Source organism: Chenopodium album, chromosome 19 (assembly GCF_948465745.1).
Source record: "Chenopodium album chromosome 19, dcCheAlbu1.1, whole genome shotgun sequence".
Lineage (NCBI taxonomy): Eukaryota > Viridiplantae > Streptophyta > Magnoliopsida > Caryophyllales > Amaranthaceae > Chenopodium > Chenopodium album.
The window spans coordinates 8844589-8860475 of NC_137852.1; the positions used below are offsets into that span (position 1 = coordinate 8844589).

A 15887-nucleotide genomic window follows, 5' to 3' on the forward strand; every position below is an offset into this window, starting at 1 on the left:
GTATAATAGAAGAGAGATCCTCTAGAATGCTAACTCAACAAAGGTTTTAGACAAGAATTGAATATGAGAAGAAAAGTCCAGCATACTAAGCTATATTACCATATGCCACAAGAAGGTCGGGATCTTCATGAACATCTACCAAGACCTGAAATGCAATAAAGAAGTAATTGAGACACGTAATACTAGGTTATCCTACACCAACAACTACTCTATTCCAAGAGAATAAATCCTTCAGTATATTTTCTATAGCGGCTGAGGTTATGGTTATTGTTATTGTTATTATTATTATAATAATAATAATAATAATAATAACAACAACAACTAACAACAATAATAACAACAATAATATACAATAATAATAACAATAACAATCCGATTCAGCTTGTATATATACCTTTTGTTATCTATTACTCATATATAGGTTTAATAAAATCTTGATAAAGCTGATCAAATTATGGAAGGCGTAATTAAATAGGTTCAACTTGAGCACATCAATATTTACTGGAATTGAACTTGAACCAAAACCCAACTCAATACTAACTCGAACCCGAATAAACCATCCATTAACCAAATAATATTATTTTTAAGTAGAAAGAAGTGATACATCCGTTACATATTTTTTTCTCCTACTTCCACCGCACCCTTCTCTCTCTTCCCTCCTCACCACCCTTTTTTATCTCCTCCCTAAAGTCGCCATTAACAAAGGAGGCATCATTTTACCAATTACTTCATAGTTCATACATTACAACCCAACTTATTAGTTAATGGTGATCTCCAAGTTTTAATGGTGGACAACTGTTGCGTTCATGGGTGACAAATGGTAGTTGGGTGGCTAAGTGGGCAAGTGGCTTTGGCTTGGTGGTGAATTGGTGGCTGGCAGTGGCAGGTGGTGTTCAACCCTCATTGGAGTGGAGCATTTTTTTTTTACCAAAAAGAATAAAATATTTTTTTTTTAAAAAAGAAAGTCACTTGTTGGATAGGTTGAAGGTCATTTGGCCTAATTAAAGATAATCATCATCAATCAATCAATTACATAATACTAAAAGCGGATCTGACATGACACTTGTCATGTTATAATTAAAAAATTTCCCGCCACTTTTTTCTTTCCTTTTTTTTTTTTTGGTACAAAATCTTCATTAATATTAAATTATATATCCTATAATATTTAATAACTTTCAATTTGACAACTATATACGAAATATATTTTATACGCATATCTTTCATATTATTTATAATAGGCATCTTTCTATAATAAACAAACATATAAGATAATATATTAGAATAATGTACTACTCTTGTACTTCATATCATTCTACATTGTATTTTTTTTCTTTGAATGTTTTTTTGCTCCAACGAGGATTGACAATTTAGCTTTTACAATATATTTATTGATTTATTTATAATAATAACACTACTATTCAATAACTGTAAATATAAATATATATAAAAAATCTTAATTATTAATTGTCATAAAATATAAGTTAATTAAATTTTGTACCAGTTATAGTTTGCTATAAAATATTGTGCCGGTCAAAATATGTCAACAAAAAATAGAGACATATAGGGCATAAAATTACATTGCACGGGTTATAATTAACATAAATTTCATTCTCATTTAAAACCCTGTAATCATTAAATTTGTATTTTTTTTTTTTTTTTGATGTTTAATAATCAACAACTTTTGATAACAATATACTATAAAATTTTCAAGTTAATTTTTTTTGAAAAAAAAAAATTCAAGTATTTATTTCAATTAAAAATATTTGTTTTTATTTTTTTATAAAAATCATTGTTAACTTAACATTGTAATTCATAATCCGGTTAAGTAAAAACCGTGCATTGCACGGGATTTAAACTAGTTACATTACATAATACTAAAAGCGAATCTGACATGACACTTGTCATTTTATGATTAAAAAATTTCCCGCCACTTTTTTCTTTCTTTTTTTTTTTTTTTTTTTTTGTACAAAATCTTCTATAATATTAATTCAATAATTTATATATCCAATAATATTTAACATTCAATTTAGCAACTATATACGAAATACATTTTTATATGCATATATCTTTCATATTATTCATAATAGGTATTTTTCTATAAAAAACAAACATATAAGGTAATATAGTATTTTTAAATGTCCATAACATTTTAAAATTATTTAGATCAACAAAAGGGCCAAACATATAGCCAAAAAGTACACACAATAATACGCAAACCATAAATTTGTTACAATTGAGTAAGCATTTACTTGTACTTAACAACAACACCAACTAGCACCGAGTGCGAAAAACTCCCTACTGAGTATAAAAATTGAAAAATTGAAGCATACTTTTATAGGTTAACTTTCAAAAAATATTACTGTTGATTAGTCTTATTACTCTTATACTATTCATTTACTGCTACCTAGCTTTCAAGTCTAGCACCATGCTAATAAAGATGGTATTAGCCATGCCCTAGCTGAGTGAACAAGTCATGAGATAGGGTATGAAACTTGTGGCTATCTTGATAACCCTGAAATAAAACTACTTCTAGTGTTCTTTGTTGGAGAAACCAAAACATGTTTACCAACTAGCTTCATTTATATACTAATAAGTTTTGGGAGTGGTACCAAACTACCAGTGACTCGAGATCAAAATATTATTTTCCCTGTCTCCATATCTCATGAGTCACGACGAGCCACATCTATATACTTCATATTATATTTCTTTTATCTTTGACAATAAATAGATACTACCTCCGTTTCATATTATTTGCAACGATTTGACATAAAATAGAGAGAAAAAATGTCTAATCGTTCATAATATGTAACGGATGTAGTAGTTTTTTTAAGCTTTAGCTGTTTCTAGAAGCAAACTAACCAATCAAAATACGTTTTTATTTCTTAGGGGCTTTCATCGGATCTTACCAATTGAAAGCCTTAGAAATAACAAATTGAGAATGTGTCAAATTGTTATATGTATTTGGATTCTTAGTCCCATATGACTTTAATCAATGAAAATTAGTGATCTTTAAGACTTCTTTAAAAAAATAAAATATATAAACGTGATAATATGTCACAAAATTAGTGATTCAAACAACAGAGGCATCTGTACTTAGTAATTATGTTGCCCCGACCACGTGATCGGGTACATTGTGATGACATTTCCCCAAACACAAGATCAGGTACATTGTGATGGCATCCCATTTCATTGCAATAGCAGAGACATCTGTACCAACATACTCAATTTAACACTGGAGACTTGAATAGATAAATGCTGAAGGAACTCCAACCAAGTTATAAGATTACCATATAGAAGAAACTAACATAACCATCCAAAATTTTACAAAACAGCAAATGTATTTAAATTCTAACCTACTACAGGGACAAACTGTAACTACTTATCAACACCTCTCATACAAACATTAGCTCTGAGGAGATGCTTTGGCAGCTCCATTAGGCTGAGCAGCAGGCTGGGAAGCAGGAGCAGGCGCAGCAGCAGCCACCCCATTATCATCAGCTGGATAGGCAGCAGGCTGGGAATAAGCACCACCATAATACGGTTGCTGTCCATAGCTTGGTGGGGTTACAGGTGGTGCACCATAGGCTTGTGGATAAGCACCAGGCTGAGCAGTTCCAGCTCCATAAGTAGCAGCAGCACCTGGTACAGCTGATGGTTGTGAGGGCGGATATCCAGGCTGACCAGCAGCAGGTGGAGCATACCCCCCTACCTGAGATGGTGATTGCTGAGGCTGACCATACACTGATGGGTTTGGTGGTGTTTTCTGGCCCTGTGGTGGCCCATAGCCAGGGTATGCACCTGTCTGGGGTACAGATGGAGTCCCATAACCGGGTTGTGAGGTTGGTGGAGCACCATAACCAGGCTGAGTTGGGTATGCAGGGTTAGGACTAGGCTGGCTCCCAATGTATCCCTGTTGTGCTTGCCCAGACGACGGTGTTTGAGCAGTCTCACCTTGGGTACCATAGGCAGGAGGGTGACCATCTTGAGTTGGAGGGTTAGCCGCATTTCCATAGCCAGGAGTAGAGCCATAACCCTGGCGCTGATCATACCCAGATTGAGGATTAGCAGTCTGTTGGCCATAACCTTGGTATCCAGTCGCATATCCTTCTTGAGAGTATCCTTGTTGGCTATACCCACCAGAAGTTGGTGGCTGACTGTAGTTGTAACCAGTGCTGCCAGTTTGGGACCCATTAGGTGGTTGCTGCTGCTGAGTTTGGGGTTGCTGCTGCCCGTAATAATCATATCCAGTTCCTTGAGGCTGCTGAGTTTGAGAAGCACTTGACTGATCCCAGTTTTGTGGAGGATAGCCAGGGTAAGGTTGTTGATTGTATTGAGATGATGCACCAGGATAAGCTCCAGGCTGCTGCATGTAACCATAACCGGCAGGCTGCTGCATTTGAGGGGGTTGAGGAGCCCAGTTTGTAGGAGGCCGTGCTTGGTAGCCTTGCTGAGAATATCCTCCAGTCATTGCTGGATTTCTAAGGCGGTTCTGCAAGGAATTTATGTTCTCATATGAACCTAGATAACATCTAGCAAGTGCCAAACATGGATACACATATATAGACAATAGTCCCCCAATGTAAACATATATAAGCCATGTAAAGCAATGTCAAGAATATTAATAATTGCAAGGCAGAATATATCAGAGCAATATGGTTTAAGCACAACAGTTATTTAGCCAGAAACAAAATAAAGCAATGTAGACTTTTAAAATCCAATAGATTGCAAGCTATATAGCATGTACCTACTCAAGGAGTCAGAATTCATGAATAAGAGGGGGTTTAGACGCCTACATACCGTACTGGTTTGTAGAAGTATTGACTTACTCCAGCGGGTGCCCAACCACTCCCTATTCAAAGTGCAAGGGTACAAGCAATATACAAACTGTAGAAGTGCTAACATATGAACTAACCTAAATAAAGTACTAAAATATAAATTATCAAATTATGTTAGGAATGAGCCAACAGTTTAAAGGTTATGCAAAAGGCAGAAAAATATTATAGCAGTAACAATAATATTAGCAGATTTAGAGAGAGTAATATGAGGATTGAACTCATGGTTTAAACAACTCACAGCCAAAGAAAGGCAATGAGACTGATAAGAAATACTTGCGTAAAGACAACATTGGATATAATTTCAAATACTGGCTGCCAGCAGATTCACAACTCAACAATAACGTTGCTTGCATGCTCACAAGCTACTCAGCTTCGACAAAACCTCCATTTTTATTTAGATGAAACCTTTCATTTCTCACACTTTGCAATCCATATCTTCAATAGTTAACAACTTAAAGTATCGATAACTTAAAAATTATGGAGTATAAGATTTGATATTTGAAATATCAAATATTATATAATAAAATTAATCTAATACACCCCACATTACTATGTTTCTCCTCACGGATACGACCAAAGCAATAATGTTGCCTGCATACTCATGATATCTTTAATTATCAATAAGTTAAAATTTGACTTTTGGACATTATAGATTAAGACGAATCACACAAGACCTCATGTGACCTATATTTTGCCTCGTGAAAAAATCATCAGAAAATGAGATTGCAAATTTAGTGAATAGTGAAATTTTCAAAAAATTTCATCTTAAAAAGCAGAGGAAGTAAATGAAATATACCAAGACACCCCCCCCCCCCCCCCCAAAAAAAAAAAAAACATCCATGAAAACTTAACAGCAGAATCTTCAATTAAAAATTGTTTTTTTTTTCCCTTCCTATTTGACAGCTGAGCAGAAGCATCAATTGTTATACCGCTCATACACTTATAGTTGGGAGTACCCAAAGAAAGGAGTGGGAGCTGCACAATCTTAAAGCAGTGACGATTAATGGGGATTAAATATGTAGATTAAAGCTCGTGATTTAAGTAGCCACTAACACTAAACACAATGTACAGAAAAGCCAGTCAACATCAAAGACAACAATATTCATCTGGCTGCTGAATACCATGCAAAACTCTAGGAGATTGCCTAAAAAAAAACTAGCAACTAAAATATAAATGACATTATTGTCATGCATAAGAAATACCATACCAGAGTTAGGCGGCAAGAACACCAACACAGCAAAATCCATGTTGGTGTCACAAAATAATCCTACCCAGCAACACCTTCTAGTAAGTCAGTCAAGTAAAACAGAACTAACAACCACTTCAAAGGCTAGCACATGCTTAATCTATATCAAGATGATTTACCACAGCATAACCAATATAATAGTTTATCTCAAGCATACAGGACCAATATTGGATAATCTATCAAATGAACTTGTGGGTGACAATGTGAAACCAGTACTTCATAGCTCATATCATGTACCAGATGTCCAATATATCAATATGGAGCTAAAACACGACTTACAAACACAAGAGATAACTTCCTCGGAATGTGTTTTATCACGCAGCCTTCCAGTTATCTTGTGGTGGTAAATGGCAAAAATATACTTGACATCAATCTGTCTCACAACATTCTATATACAATATAGTACAAAACCTTGGAGCATAACTAAAAATGATAAGTCATATCTACTTTGAGAAAAATTGAATTTTCGATCAATTACTTCCCCTCCTATAATCCTTTCAAACCACACCAACCATCAACCAAAACCGCAAAAAGGTGTAAGCACTCACTCCATGACAAGAACTTCAATTACCTGACAACCCAATTGATACTTATACAACACCAAACTTGTCCATCAAAAACACAATGGCTAGAATGCACAGCAAAGAGATTAATTATTTATATATAGAAAAAGGCAAAAAGATCCAACATTCCATTAAAGAGACAATGGGTTTTCCCTGTTAATAGAAGTAAGCAGATGAAGATGGATGCTGAATAAGAAACTGAGTATATAAGATGAGCATTAATCATCTATGCTCTCCATAGAGATACTATAAAGGTCACAAAAAAAAAAAAAAAAAAAAAAAAAAAAAAAAAGAAGAAGAAGTTAGGAAATCTACTATCCTAGCATTATCACATTATAGAAGCCAAATTATCAATAAACCATAACAGCAGAAATTTGCAAGCAGTTACAAGAAACAAAAGTTGAACATGAACTCAATCTCTAGAGTCTAGACCAGCCTATAGAAACGAAAAATACCAGCATAAGCATTTAAATCGTGGTACTCAAATGATTAAAGTCCTCCCCAAAGGTCATATGATTCAAAGGAAGATACTTCACCACAAAAGAAAGCATAATCACACATACCTCAATGACCTCATTGACCATTTGTTTTGCAATCTCAATTTGCTCACTTGTACCATCAATCTGCACAGTTCTTTCCATAGGTGCATCACCAGGAGGCAGATGCAATGGAATAACCTGCAAGAGTATGAACAAATTAAACATCAAAGACAGATACAAGAAAAGAGATTAAAAGTAGCACATAACAGAAAATTGACAAATGGGTGCCAGCTACAAACCTGCACTCTTGCTCCAGACCTGGTTTGGATATTTTTTATGGTCTCACCTCCTTTACCAATAACCAACCCAACCTGAAAACTTAAAATACTTAGAACTATTGTCAACCAAGAAAAATTCTCTAAAATTTCTTTATAGACATAGTCCTACCTTGTTATTTGGGACCTTCAAAACATATGGTTCAGACCCTGATGATCCTGGCATTCTCCTTGAAACAGATCCAGGACCTCCAGCATCAGCCTGATTAAACATCATTGTAGATTTTCAATAAGAAATGACTATTAATTTAGAAACAAAATGAGAAAAGCAGTACTACTGACAACACATGACCAAAAAAGACAACTATGCAAGAGTCATTACATTAGAGTTGACTATCAAATTGTAAAGAGTTACCCCGTAAAAGTAATAAAATACTAATCTAGTAACCAAAAGACATACCTCAGCAAGAACCTCGTAAATTAGCTGCTCAGCTTTTGCAATTTGATCTGGATTTCCCATCAGGTCAACAGTCCTGTGTGGCAAATTTGGGTCGTGTTCCGAATCTCTAGTCACCTGAATCCTTGCTCCGGATTGAATTTGGAGGTTCTTGATGGTATCACCCGCTTTGCCAATGATAACACCAACTCGTCCATTGGGTATTTCAATCTTTTTGCAATCAGAGCTACCAGAGTAGCCGTGAGCAGCACCACCAACCTGAATATTTGACGATAAAGGCTTCTGATCTACAAGATACAGAACAGTTGTCAACAAACTAATTCAACCATATAAAAGCTTTATATGATCAGATAAAATTCACAAGTTCATATCAAAAAGAGGAAAGATTTAAGCATTGATCTGTCAACAGTTACTTAACTGGCAAGTGGCAACAAGATTGAGCCACACATATTTTATATGTCCTTAAATCTTTCCTGATAGGCTATCCCTACTAATCTGGTTCTCCAAAATATCATCTTTAATAGATGGGTTAAGACTAAGCTGACTAGCTACTATGGGTATTATTGCATACACCTAGACTCCCCCAGGGCCCCAACCCTACTATGACGAGGTTAGTAGGGAATCATGCTCGACTTTAATGTCTGAAACCCACGATCAAGGCGTCAATTCTAATGAACATACCAAACAATTTCTTCTTGCAAAACCAGGAAAAAAAATTAGGTTGTTGAAATTCCAAAAGAATTTCTCAAAATTTAAAGTCATCAGAACAAAAGTAAAGGTTCACTCCTATAGTTATCCGTTATCCTTGTAAATTCTTCACCTGCCATTGTGGCAAGCATCATAAAATTTTTCTAGTGCCTCAAAAACAACAAAATTTTGAGCATTGGAATGTTTTTACAAAACAAGGCATATATATTATCCAACAAATCAATTTAACAAAACCTTATGCAATCCTAGTTTACACAAACGGCATACCAACAATTTATGCAGAAACACAAGAAATTAAAACAAATAAGCATAATTCCGAATAATTGATTGTGGCAAAAACAAATCAGTAATAACAATTACAACAAAAACATAAATTTAGCCTTTTCTATTCATGTTCCATGAAATTAAATCCCCAAACCCTAAATTATAATCATCCAACAAACCAAACAGATTCAAACAACAATAATCACATCAACGATCAATCTTTGAAACGGAACTAAGAAGGAGAGCATGAATACCTGACAAAACACTAGCGTTGGAACCATAACCACCATTATCAAACTTCGAACGCTTAGCCTCAGCATTGAAAGCGAGAGAAGCAAGTTCTTGAATCTTCTGTTTAGCAAGCTGAAAATCCTCCAATGGCGGCGGAACGTTACCGTAAGGTGCGGCAGCGGGAGGAGGACCATCGGAGAAACCAGTAGGACGACGTTGACGCGGTGGCGAGGTATCTTCATCGTACTTTCTCTTGTGAGAGTCGTATTGAGCATCGTCCGCCATTGATGTAGAGCTCGAAGGTTTTTGAGGAGAGAGAAAGTGAGAGAGAGGGTCGAGGTGAGGAGAGAGAGAAACCCTAATTTGAAGCAGATAGGTTATTTGTGATTTTGGGAGAAACTGCGGATTGTCGCTTTTATGGTACAAAGGTGATATAATAATAATATCTTTGTGCTTCGTAATTATATCTACGCTGATATAGTCCTAATAATTCCGGAGATTAGAAAGATCTTTTCGGGCCGAAGAGTTGCGAGTTGGCAAACATGTTACGGAGTTTGTTAGGTCGGGTTTGTGATCGAATCGATAGTAATGTTGGAAATCTCTCTTCTTTGATAAACGGATCCCCTTTTTTGGGCTATAGAGTGGGAAGTTAACCAATATGTTACGGAGTAGTAATATGTATCATGTATGTTATGTTAAGTTGGGTTAGTGATTGAGTCGATGATATGGATATTGAAAAAACAGTTTGTTGATTGTTGTTATATGAACCCTAGTCTTTTCAATGATGAGCTAAGGTTAAATATCGGTAATTGTCATGTTAAGGCCGAAAGGAACGATGTGTAATCAACTTGTTTTATAAAATCTAAACTATCTGGTACTAATAGCGTTTTCTTACATTTAAAACAAATACTTAATATTAAGCAAAAGTCGTCTTTTAAAATGTTGTGCTAATTACTTTTTCAATGAATAAAATTATGGATACGATTATTCAATGGTTAATTTGTCCAAAATTAATAAAATGGATACGTTCAATGGTTAATTTGTCCAAAATTGATTATTCAATGGTTAATTTGTCCAAAATTATGGATACAATTATCCAATGGTTAATTTGTCCAAATTATGAAATATTATAATAATATTTCAATGTACAACAAAAAAAGGGTGTAAAATTACTTTCAATACTTTAAACTAGTTTTCTTTACATTGTTAATTAAGGGTCTGTTCTCATTAACTGAACTCAGCTGAACTGAACTGAAGTGAACTGAACTCAGCTGAACTGAGCTGAACTAAAATGAATATTTTATAAGAGAAGAAAATTAGGAGCTGAACTGAACTGAAGGTAAGAGAACAGGCCCTAACTTCAAATCAAAATTTCACCATGTCTACTTCAAATACTTCGTATTATTCAAGTAGACATTATAAGTGTATAACCCATCTTCCTCTCTTTTAGAGAAGGACTCATCCACATGACCACATCCAACAACCTTTTACAAAGTCCATATAACATTAGTATTACGAAAATTATTATCATTATACTCCGTATGTGATTAGAACTTCGCACAAAAGTTAATATGCCAATAGTTAACTGGGTGACTTTCTCCTTACAAAGATAGCTACCACTGCAATTGCAACAAATCTTAAAATTCTGTCCAACAAAACAAAAGCTATGAAAAAAATTATGTAAACAATATACATACTACAATACAAAGCTACAAAACCTTTATTAGAGAATGAAGAGATCGAATGCCGAGGTTTTTCTTCATCGTTCCCAAGGTACAAAACCAAAAGATAGCTTCACTTAGCCACAAAACAAAAAACATTTCAGAATTTTACTTGAAAATCTGTTAAACCTGAATGAACTATAAAAGCGAGTAATCCTCTCATCAGTTACAATAATAAACCACAACCAGGATTCACAGTTCAGAGCAATTTCAAGGGACATTCTTCAGATATCATGAAATGACCCTTGACCATATTACAATCCATCATAATACACATTATTTTCTTGCCATATTGTAGCCACGTCGAAGGAATAGAAGCAGAATGAGCTCACTTGGTCCACCAATGAAGGAAATCCTTGCGCCTGCTAATCTTCTTCTGTAGCTGCAAAAGTCCATAAAGCAAGGCCTCAGCTGTTGGTGGACAACCAGGGACATAGATATCCACTGGAACAATCCGGTCACAACCTCGGACAACAGCATATGAATAGTGGTAGTATCCACCTCCATTTGCACAGCTTCCCATAGATATAACCCACCTTGGCTCAGGCATCTGGTCATAAACCCTGAAATTATTTGAAGACACGGATGTTAGGACATTCTTCAAGAACACAAGTTAGCAGAACTCAAACGAGTGGAACTCAAGCCTCTAGTCAGTACTCGTTAGCCAATTCAATAAAGAAAATTCTAGTCATCCAATTTAACTCAATTCTTCACCAAAAATCAAAGGAGTTACAGGACAGAAGCACAGAACAAAGGAAAGAACAGGGAAAGAGGGCAGATACTATGCCAATTGCCAAAACTAGGGAATGGTGGATCTCAATAACCAGACTATATTAAATCTATGGCATCTATATATAGATTTCCTCCACACAAATTTCACAGAAAATGTGGCTTCCATTACAAATATGCAGGGGTTAGAACTACCAATCTCCAGCACAATCATTGACATTTAATTTAAAACACCAAAGCATATTAAGCTTTCAGCAACTACTATCCCAAACATGCACCCAAAGACCTTGAAGCAAACTTCAATCTCAAAGACAGAGCAGTCAGAAAACTAAAGATTATGCCAATAACACTAAACTACTGAAGGGTGAAAAAACATGGCAGAGGACAACAAAAGAATGCCCTTTACTAAAACTCACAAAAGTAGGACAAAGAAAAATAATCCACAAGATTTTGCAGTGTTACAGTTAAGCGGAAGGCATTATAAGATAAATAACAAGCTGTAAATGACTTGTGGGGCTTACTGATCTCTTAATCCAGCTTAATATCACCTTACCCAATTAGTCTACTTTCAGGAAAGTTTTAGAAAGGATGTTACAATCTCTTAATCAAGCTTCTGACCAGCCTCACTTCTTTAATTAATCTTATTCAGCATTATCACCAACTAGTTCAGAATTACTTGTGTGTTTAGGCAAGTAACCTATCATTATCAACCCTCAAACCCAACTCAGACTAAACAACCTACTGAGTTCTTTCAAGATAACTACATACTAACATTACTACAAGCCAAAGGAACACTAAACATTTTCTCAGCCATAAATAAGCCTATTTAGAAATTTCACCATAAAGCCCCCTCCAGAAGAGAGAGAAATCCTGGCTCGGCAACTATGACACCCAACTAGCATCAATTACAACAGAAACCTTTTTGCTTTGTATCATGCACTAGTGAGTAGTGACACTTAACTAGTTCTCAAAACAAATCCAGTTTAGAAAACACATTCACACACGCACACAATTACATATAGAGTAGGTAAAAATGGAAATGGCACAATAGAAAAGCACAAGGAGTGTGATACAAAATCAAGCCCTGGATGGAAAATATATAGGCTAAGAAAGGGAAATGAATATGGCACAGGACTAGTGTATAAAAAGGCACACCTAGAAGAATAGGGTGGAGTGCTTTTTTGCTCTGAACGAGGTGCATTAAAGAGGCACACATAAGCAAGGTTAAATATTGTGTGCTCATTTCGAAGAGGTACACCAAAGCGCACCCAAGGCATGCAGCAGGACCCTCATCACCTCATTGCAGCATTGAGCCTTGAGCTTCTTTATACACTACATGTCTACATGTCTACATAGGACAAACAATCAATATGCACCAAAATTCTGGCCTGGCCTTGTACATATTTTTGGAGGAAAAATACTAGACTCGGTCAAGACAGCTCTCTTTAATAACACAAAGTCAGCCTTTTCCAATGAGAAGAAAACATCATCAATTTCAGCAGATATTCACAATTGCAGAAGCTAGTTTAACCAACCCACAACAGAAATTCAACAAAGGAATAACAAGCCAACATAAATAATAATTGTGAATACTGCCTGTAGATTGTATAAGGTTTGGGAAGTTTTCATATAACAAAAGGGTTCTCCCAATTCCAAACTATCAACACCAGGAGTCAATTCACCATCAAAGATACCTATAATGACAACCCCAAACTTAAATCATCCCAACCACTTGCTATAACAAAGATGAAAAATTCATTCCACAATGAATAATAGAAAAATCAAAGATCTCAACACCACATAGCTTGAGATATCTGGCAAAAGCAACCAATGTTCAAAAACTTCAAAACACAGCCAGAGGAATGACCTAACAAGGCTTACTGCAATAAGAGAAGGGAAAGGTGCACAAAAAGCTATATTCCTCAATGTACAGCTTCCAATCACAGGCCAGAAAATAAGGATCTGAATCATCCTGGTTAATTATTTAACAAGAACAACTACTGCCTTAATTTAACAGCCACAAACAAATCTTCCATAAAACCCATGCCTTTGTCAAAAATATTTGGCGGATAAAGAAAGGCAACGCATCACATAAGCTCCATCCCTTATTTTGCCAAAAAGACTATTAAGTAGATATACGAAATGATTACAAAGAAAAGTACCAACCTTGCTTAAAAGAATTATACAGCATGCAAGGAACCTATCCCTAACATCTCCCCAAGTCCTAAAAGTTTTCTTACACATGACACAACTAGTTCATTACAGAGCATCTGCCAAAACAGCTCAGTTGAGCATTACTTGCTCTGCTACCTGCAGGCTATACACTATAAAATCATTCTCCATCCATAGGACCACAAATACTTGCAACCATGTTCTGGACTGCATAAAGCTTTAAGCCATGTAAAAGGTAAACATTTCTTCAAGTTAATCACCATAATATTGTTAATTACAATTTCAATCATTTGTCAGAGCACACCATTGTCCAAACAACAGAGGAGTTCACAATAAAAGAAAATCAGCACCTATAAAATAGAAACATTCAAGTAGTTTATCTTCTGCTCAAATATACAGTAACAGTGAAGGCAACATGCCAATGTATTCCCATAAAAAGCAACAACTATAATACTTCCACATAAACATTTTCTCCCTTGCAATGCACTAATCTAAAACTCCAAATCACTTTATTTCATAAACAAACTAGTCCATCAAAATCATATCACCCAACTCATCAAAGCACCACAATGTTGGTCATTTTTCCACTCGACTCCATGAACAATCAGCTCATATCCAAAAACATAGTCCTCGTCTCGATTTCAGAATCATTCACAACATACATAATCAAAAACCCGTCGGATAATACGTCCCAATCAAACAATTCATCATTGAATACCACCTTCTCCTCCTCAATTCCCTTAATTCTCCAAAACTAACAAACTTGGTTGCACAAAGAAATTGTCATGATCTCATTCCAATTCCCATAATCCCCAAAAAATTAAATAAAACTACCAAATACCCAATTGAAAATATATCCCCAAAAACAACGCTGACTCTAGATTCTCTAATCACCCCATTACACAAACCCCAAACAAAATCAAAACCCTAAAATCCCAATACAAAACCAACCACCCCACCGAAAAAAATCAAAGAAAACATTCAAAAACCCTAAACACAATCAAAATCAAACCCAAAAATAAAAATCAAAAGAAAGAGAAGGGGACATACTTGCGAAGAGCAGGAGCCATCTTATTAGTAAGAGTACCAGCAACAATCATACAATCAGATTGACGAGGACTAGGCCTAAAGATAATCCCAAAGCGATCCAGATCGTAGCGAGCAGCACCAGTATGCATCATCTCAACAGCACAACAAGCAAGCCCAAAAGTCATGGGCCAAATGGACCCACGACGGGCCCAGTTCATGAGGTCATCAACCTTGGAGATGACGTACTCCGCCGCCTTGGGGAGGGCGGGAGGTGGGGCTCTAGCGTAGGTGGTGGGTTGAGTGGTGGATGAGGCGGAGGAGAGAGAAGGGTGGGTGGTGTGGAAGGCGGAGGAGAAATGAGGGAGGGCTTTAAGGGTGGTTGTTGTTGTGCGGGTTGATGCGGTTCGAGCTAGGAGCGCCATTGTTGAAGGAGGAGAGAGAAAGTGAGAGATGGGGAACAGGGGAAATGGGGGAGGAGAGAGAAAGAGAGTTGTTTAAATTTGGAGATGGGGAAATTGGGTCGGTTAATTTGTTTCCCCTGGAGAATGGGAAATTTGGATCATCAGGTTATGTGGGTCGGTTAATTTGGAAATTTGAGTTGACGGGTCGTCGTTCAATTCATTTATATAATCGGGTTATGTGTGTTTGTTTTGTTGTTTTGCGTTGAAATTTTCAACTCAAATTTAACCCGTTTGATTTCGTGTCGTGTTCGTGTCGACCAAATTATGTAAACGGGTAGAGAATTATCAACCCAAACCCGCCTATTTTGAGTCGGGTTCGTATCGAGTTAGTGTCGTGTCAGCTTTTGACAAATCTTACCGAATACATTCCTTGTAAGTTTTGAATACAAAATACGAGTAAGTTTAATCAAGTTGGAGTGACTTCAAATAAGTGAAGATTCAGGTAATAAAACATGCTCTTAAATGAATTTGTAGTAGTAGATGTTTTTATTGATTAACCAATTCAAAGCAAATAGATTCCAAGTAGTGATACTCTAAATGAAAATTACATCCTTAAAGATGTGTTTTATTCACCTAATTTTCACGCTATGTAATTGAGAATTGAACTTGATTATCTTGTACGAAAGCTGCCCACACGTTGCAAAATTTTAGAGTATGGAAAGTTCACACAATACATCTAACCATATGCATCATCAAAGTAGTTGAGTATACTAATCT

The 15887-nt window shown here is 35.8% G+C and overlaps 2 protein-coding genes across 2 annotated transcripts; both read right to left on the reverse strand.

Moving 5' to 3' along the window:
• Window positions 1-3256: 3256 nt before the first annotated feature.
• LOC145595872 (uncharacterized) lies at window positions 3257-9484 on the reverse strand. Its single transcript, XM_081652299.1, has 6 exons — window positions 9082-9484; window positions 7859-8142; window positions 7571-7660; window positions 7423-7494; window positions 7208-7321; window positions 3257-4489 (listed from the first exon to the last, which is right to left on the reverse strand). The coding sequence occupies exons 1-6, from the start codon at window positions 9341-9343 to the stop codon at window positions 3404-3406; spliced, it is 1908 nt and encodes a 635-aa protein (XP_081508425.1). The 5' UTR covers window positions 9344-9484; the 3' UTR covers window positions 3257-3403.
• Window positions 9485-10752: 1268 nt separating this feature from the next.
• Window positions 10753-15187, reverse strand: LOC145595873 (uncharacterized). The gene is made up of 2 exons (XM_081652301.1): window positions 14731-15187; window positions 10753-11342 (listed from the first exon to the last, which is right to left on the reverse strand). Exons 1-2 carry the CDS (start codon window positions 15129-15131, stop codon window positions 11108-11110), a joined length of 636 nt encoding a protein of 211 aa, XP_081508427.1. The 5' UTR covers window positions 15132-15187; the 3' UTR covers window positions 10753-11107.
• Between the last annotated feature and the right edge of the window lie 700 nt (window positions 15188-15887).

Excerpts from the sequence above, each read along its gene's own strand:
- LOC145595872 (XM_081652299.1), bottom strand. The coding sequence starts at position 9,343 with ATGGCGGACGATGCTCAATACGACTCTCACAAGAGAAAGTACGATGAA. Across the intron at positions 8,143-9,081 it reads CAACGCTAGTGTTTTGTCAG|ATCAGAAGCCTTTATCGTCA; the intron begins GTATTCATGCTC and ends TGTATCTTGTAG. Across the intron at positions 7,322-7,422 it reads GGTCTGGAGCAAGAGTGCAG|GTTATTCCATTGCATCTGCC; the intron begins GTTTGTAGCTGG and ends ATACTCTTGCAG.
- LOC145595873 (XM_081652301.1), bottom strand. The coding sequence starts at position 15,131 with ATGGCGCTCCTAGCTCGAACCGCATCAACCCGCACAACAACAACCACC. Across the intron at positions 11,343-14,730 it reads ATGGCTCCTGCTCTTCGCAA|GGTTTATGACCAGATGCCTG; the intron begins GTATGTCCCCTT and ends AAATAATTTCAG.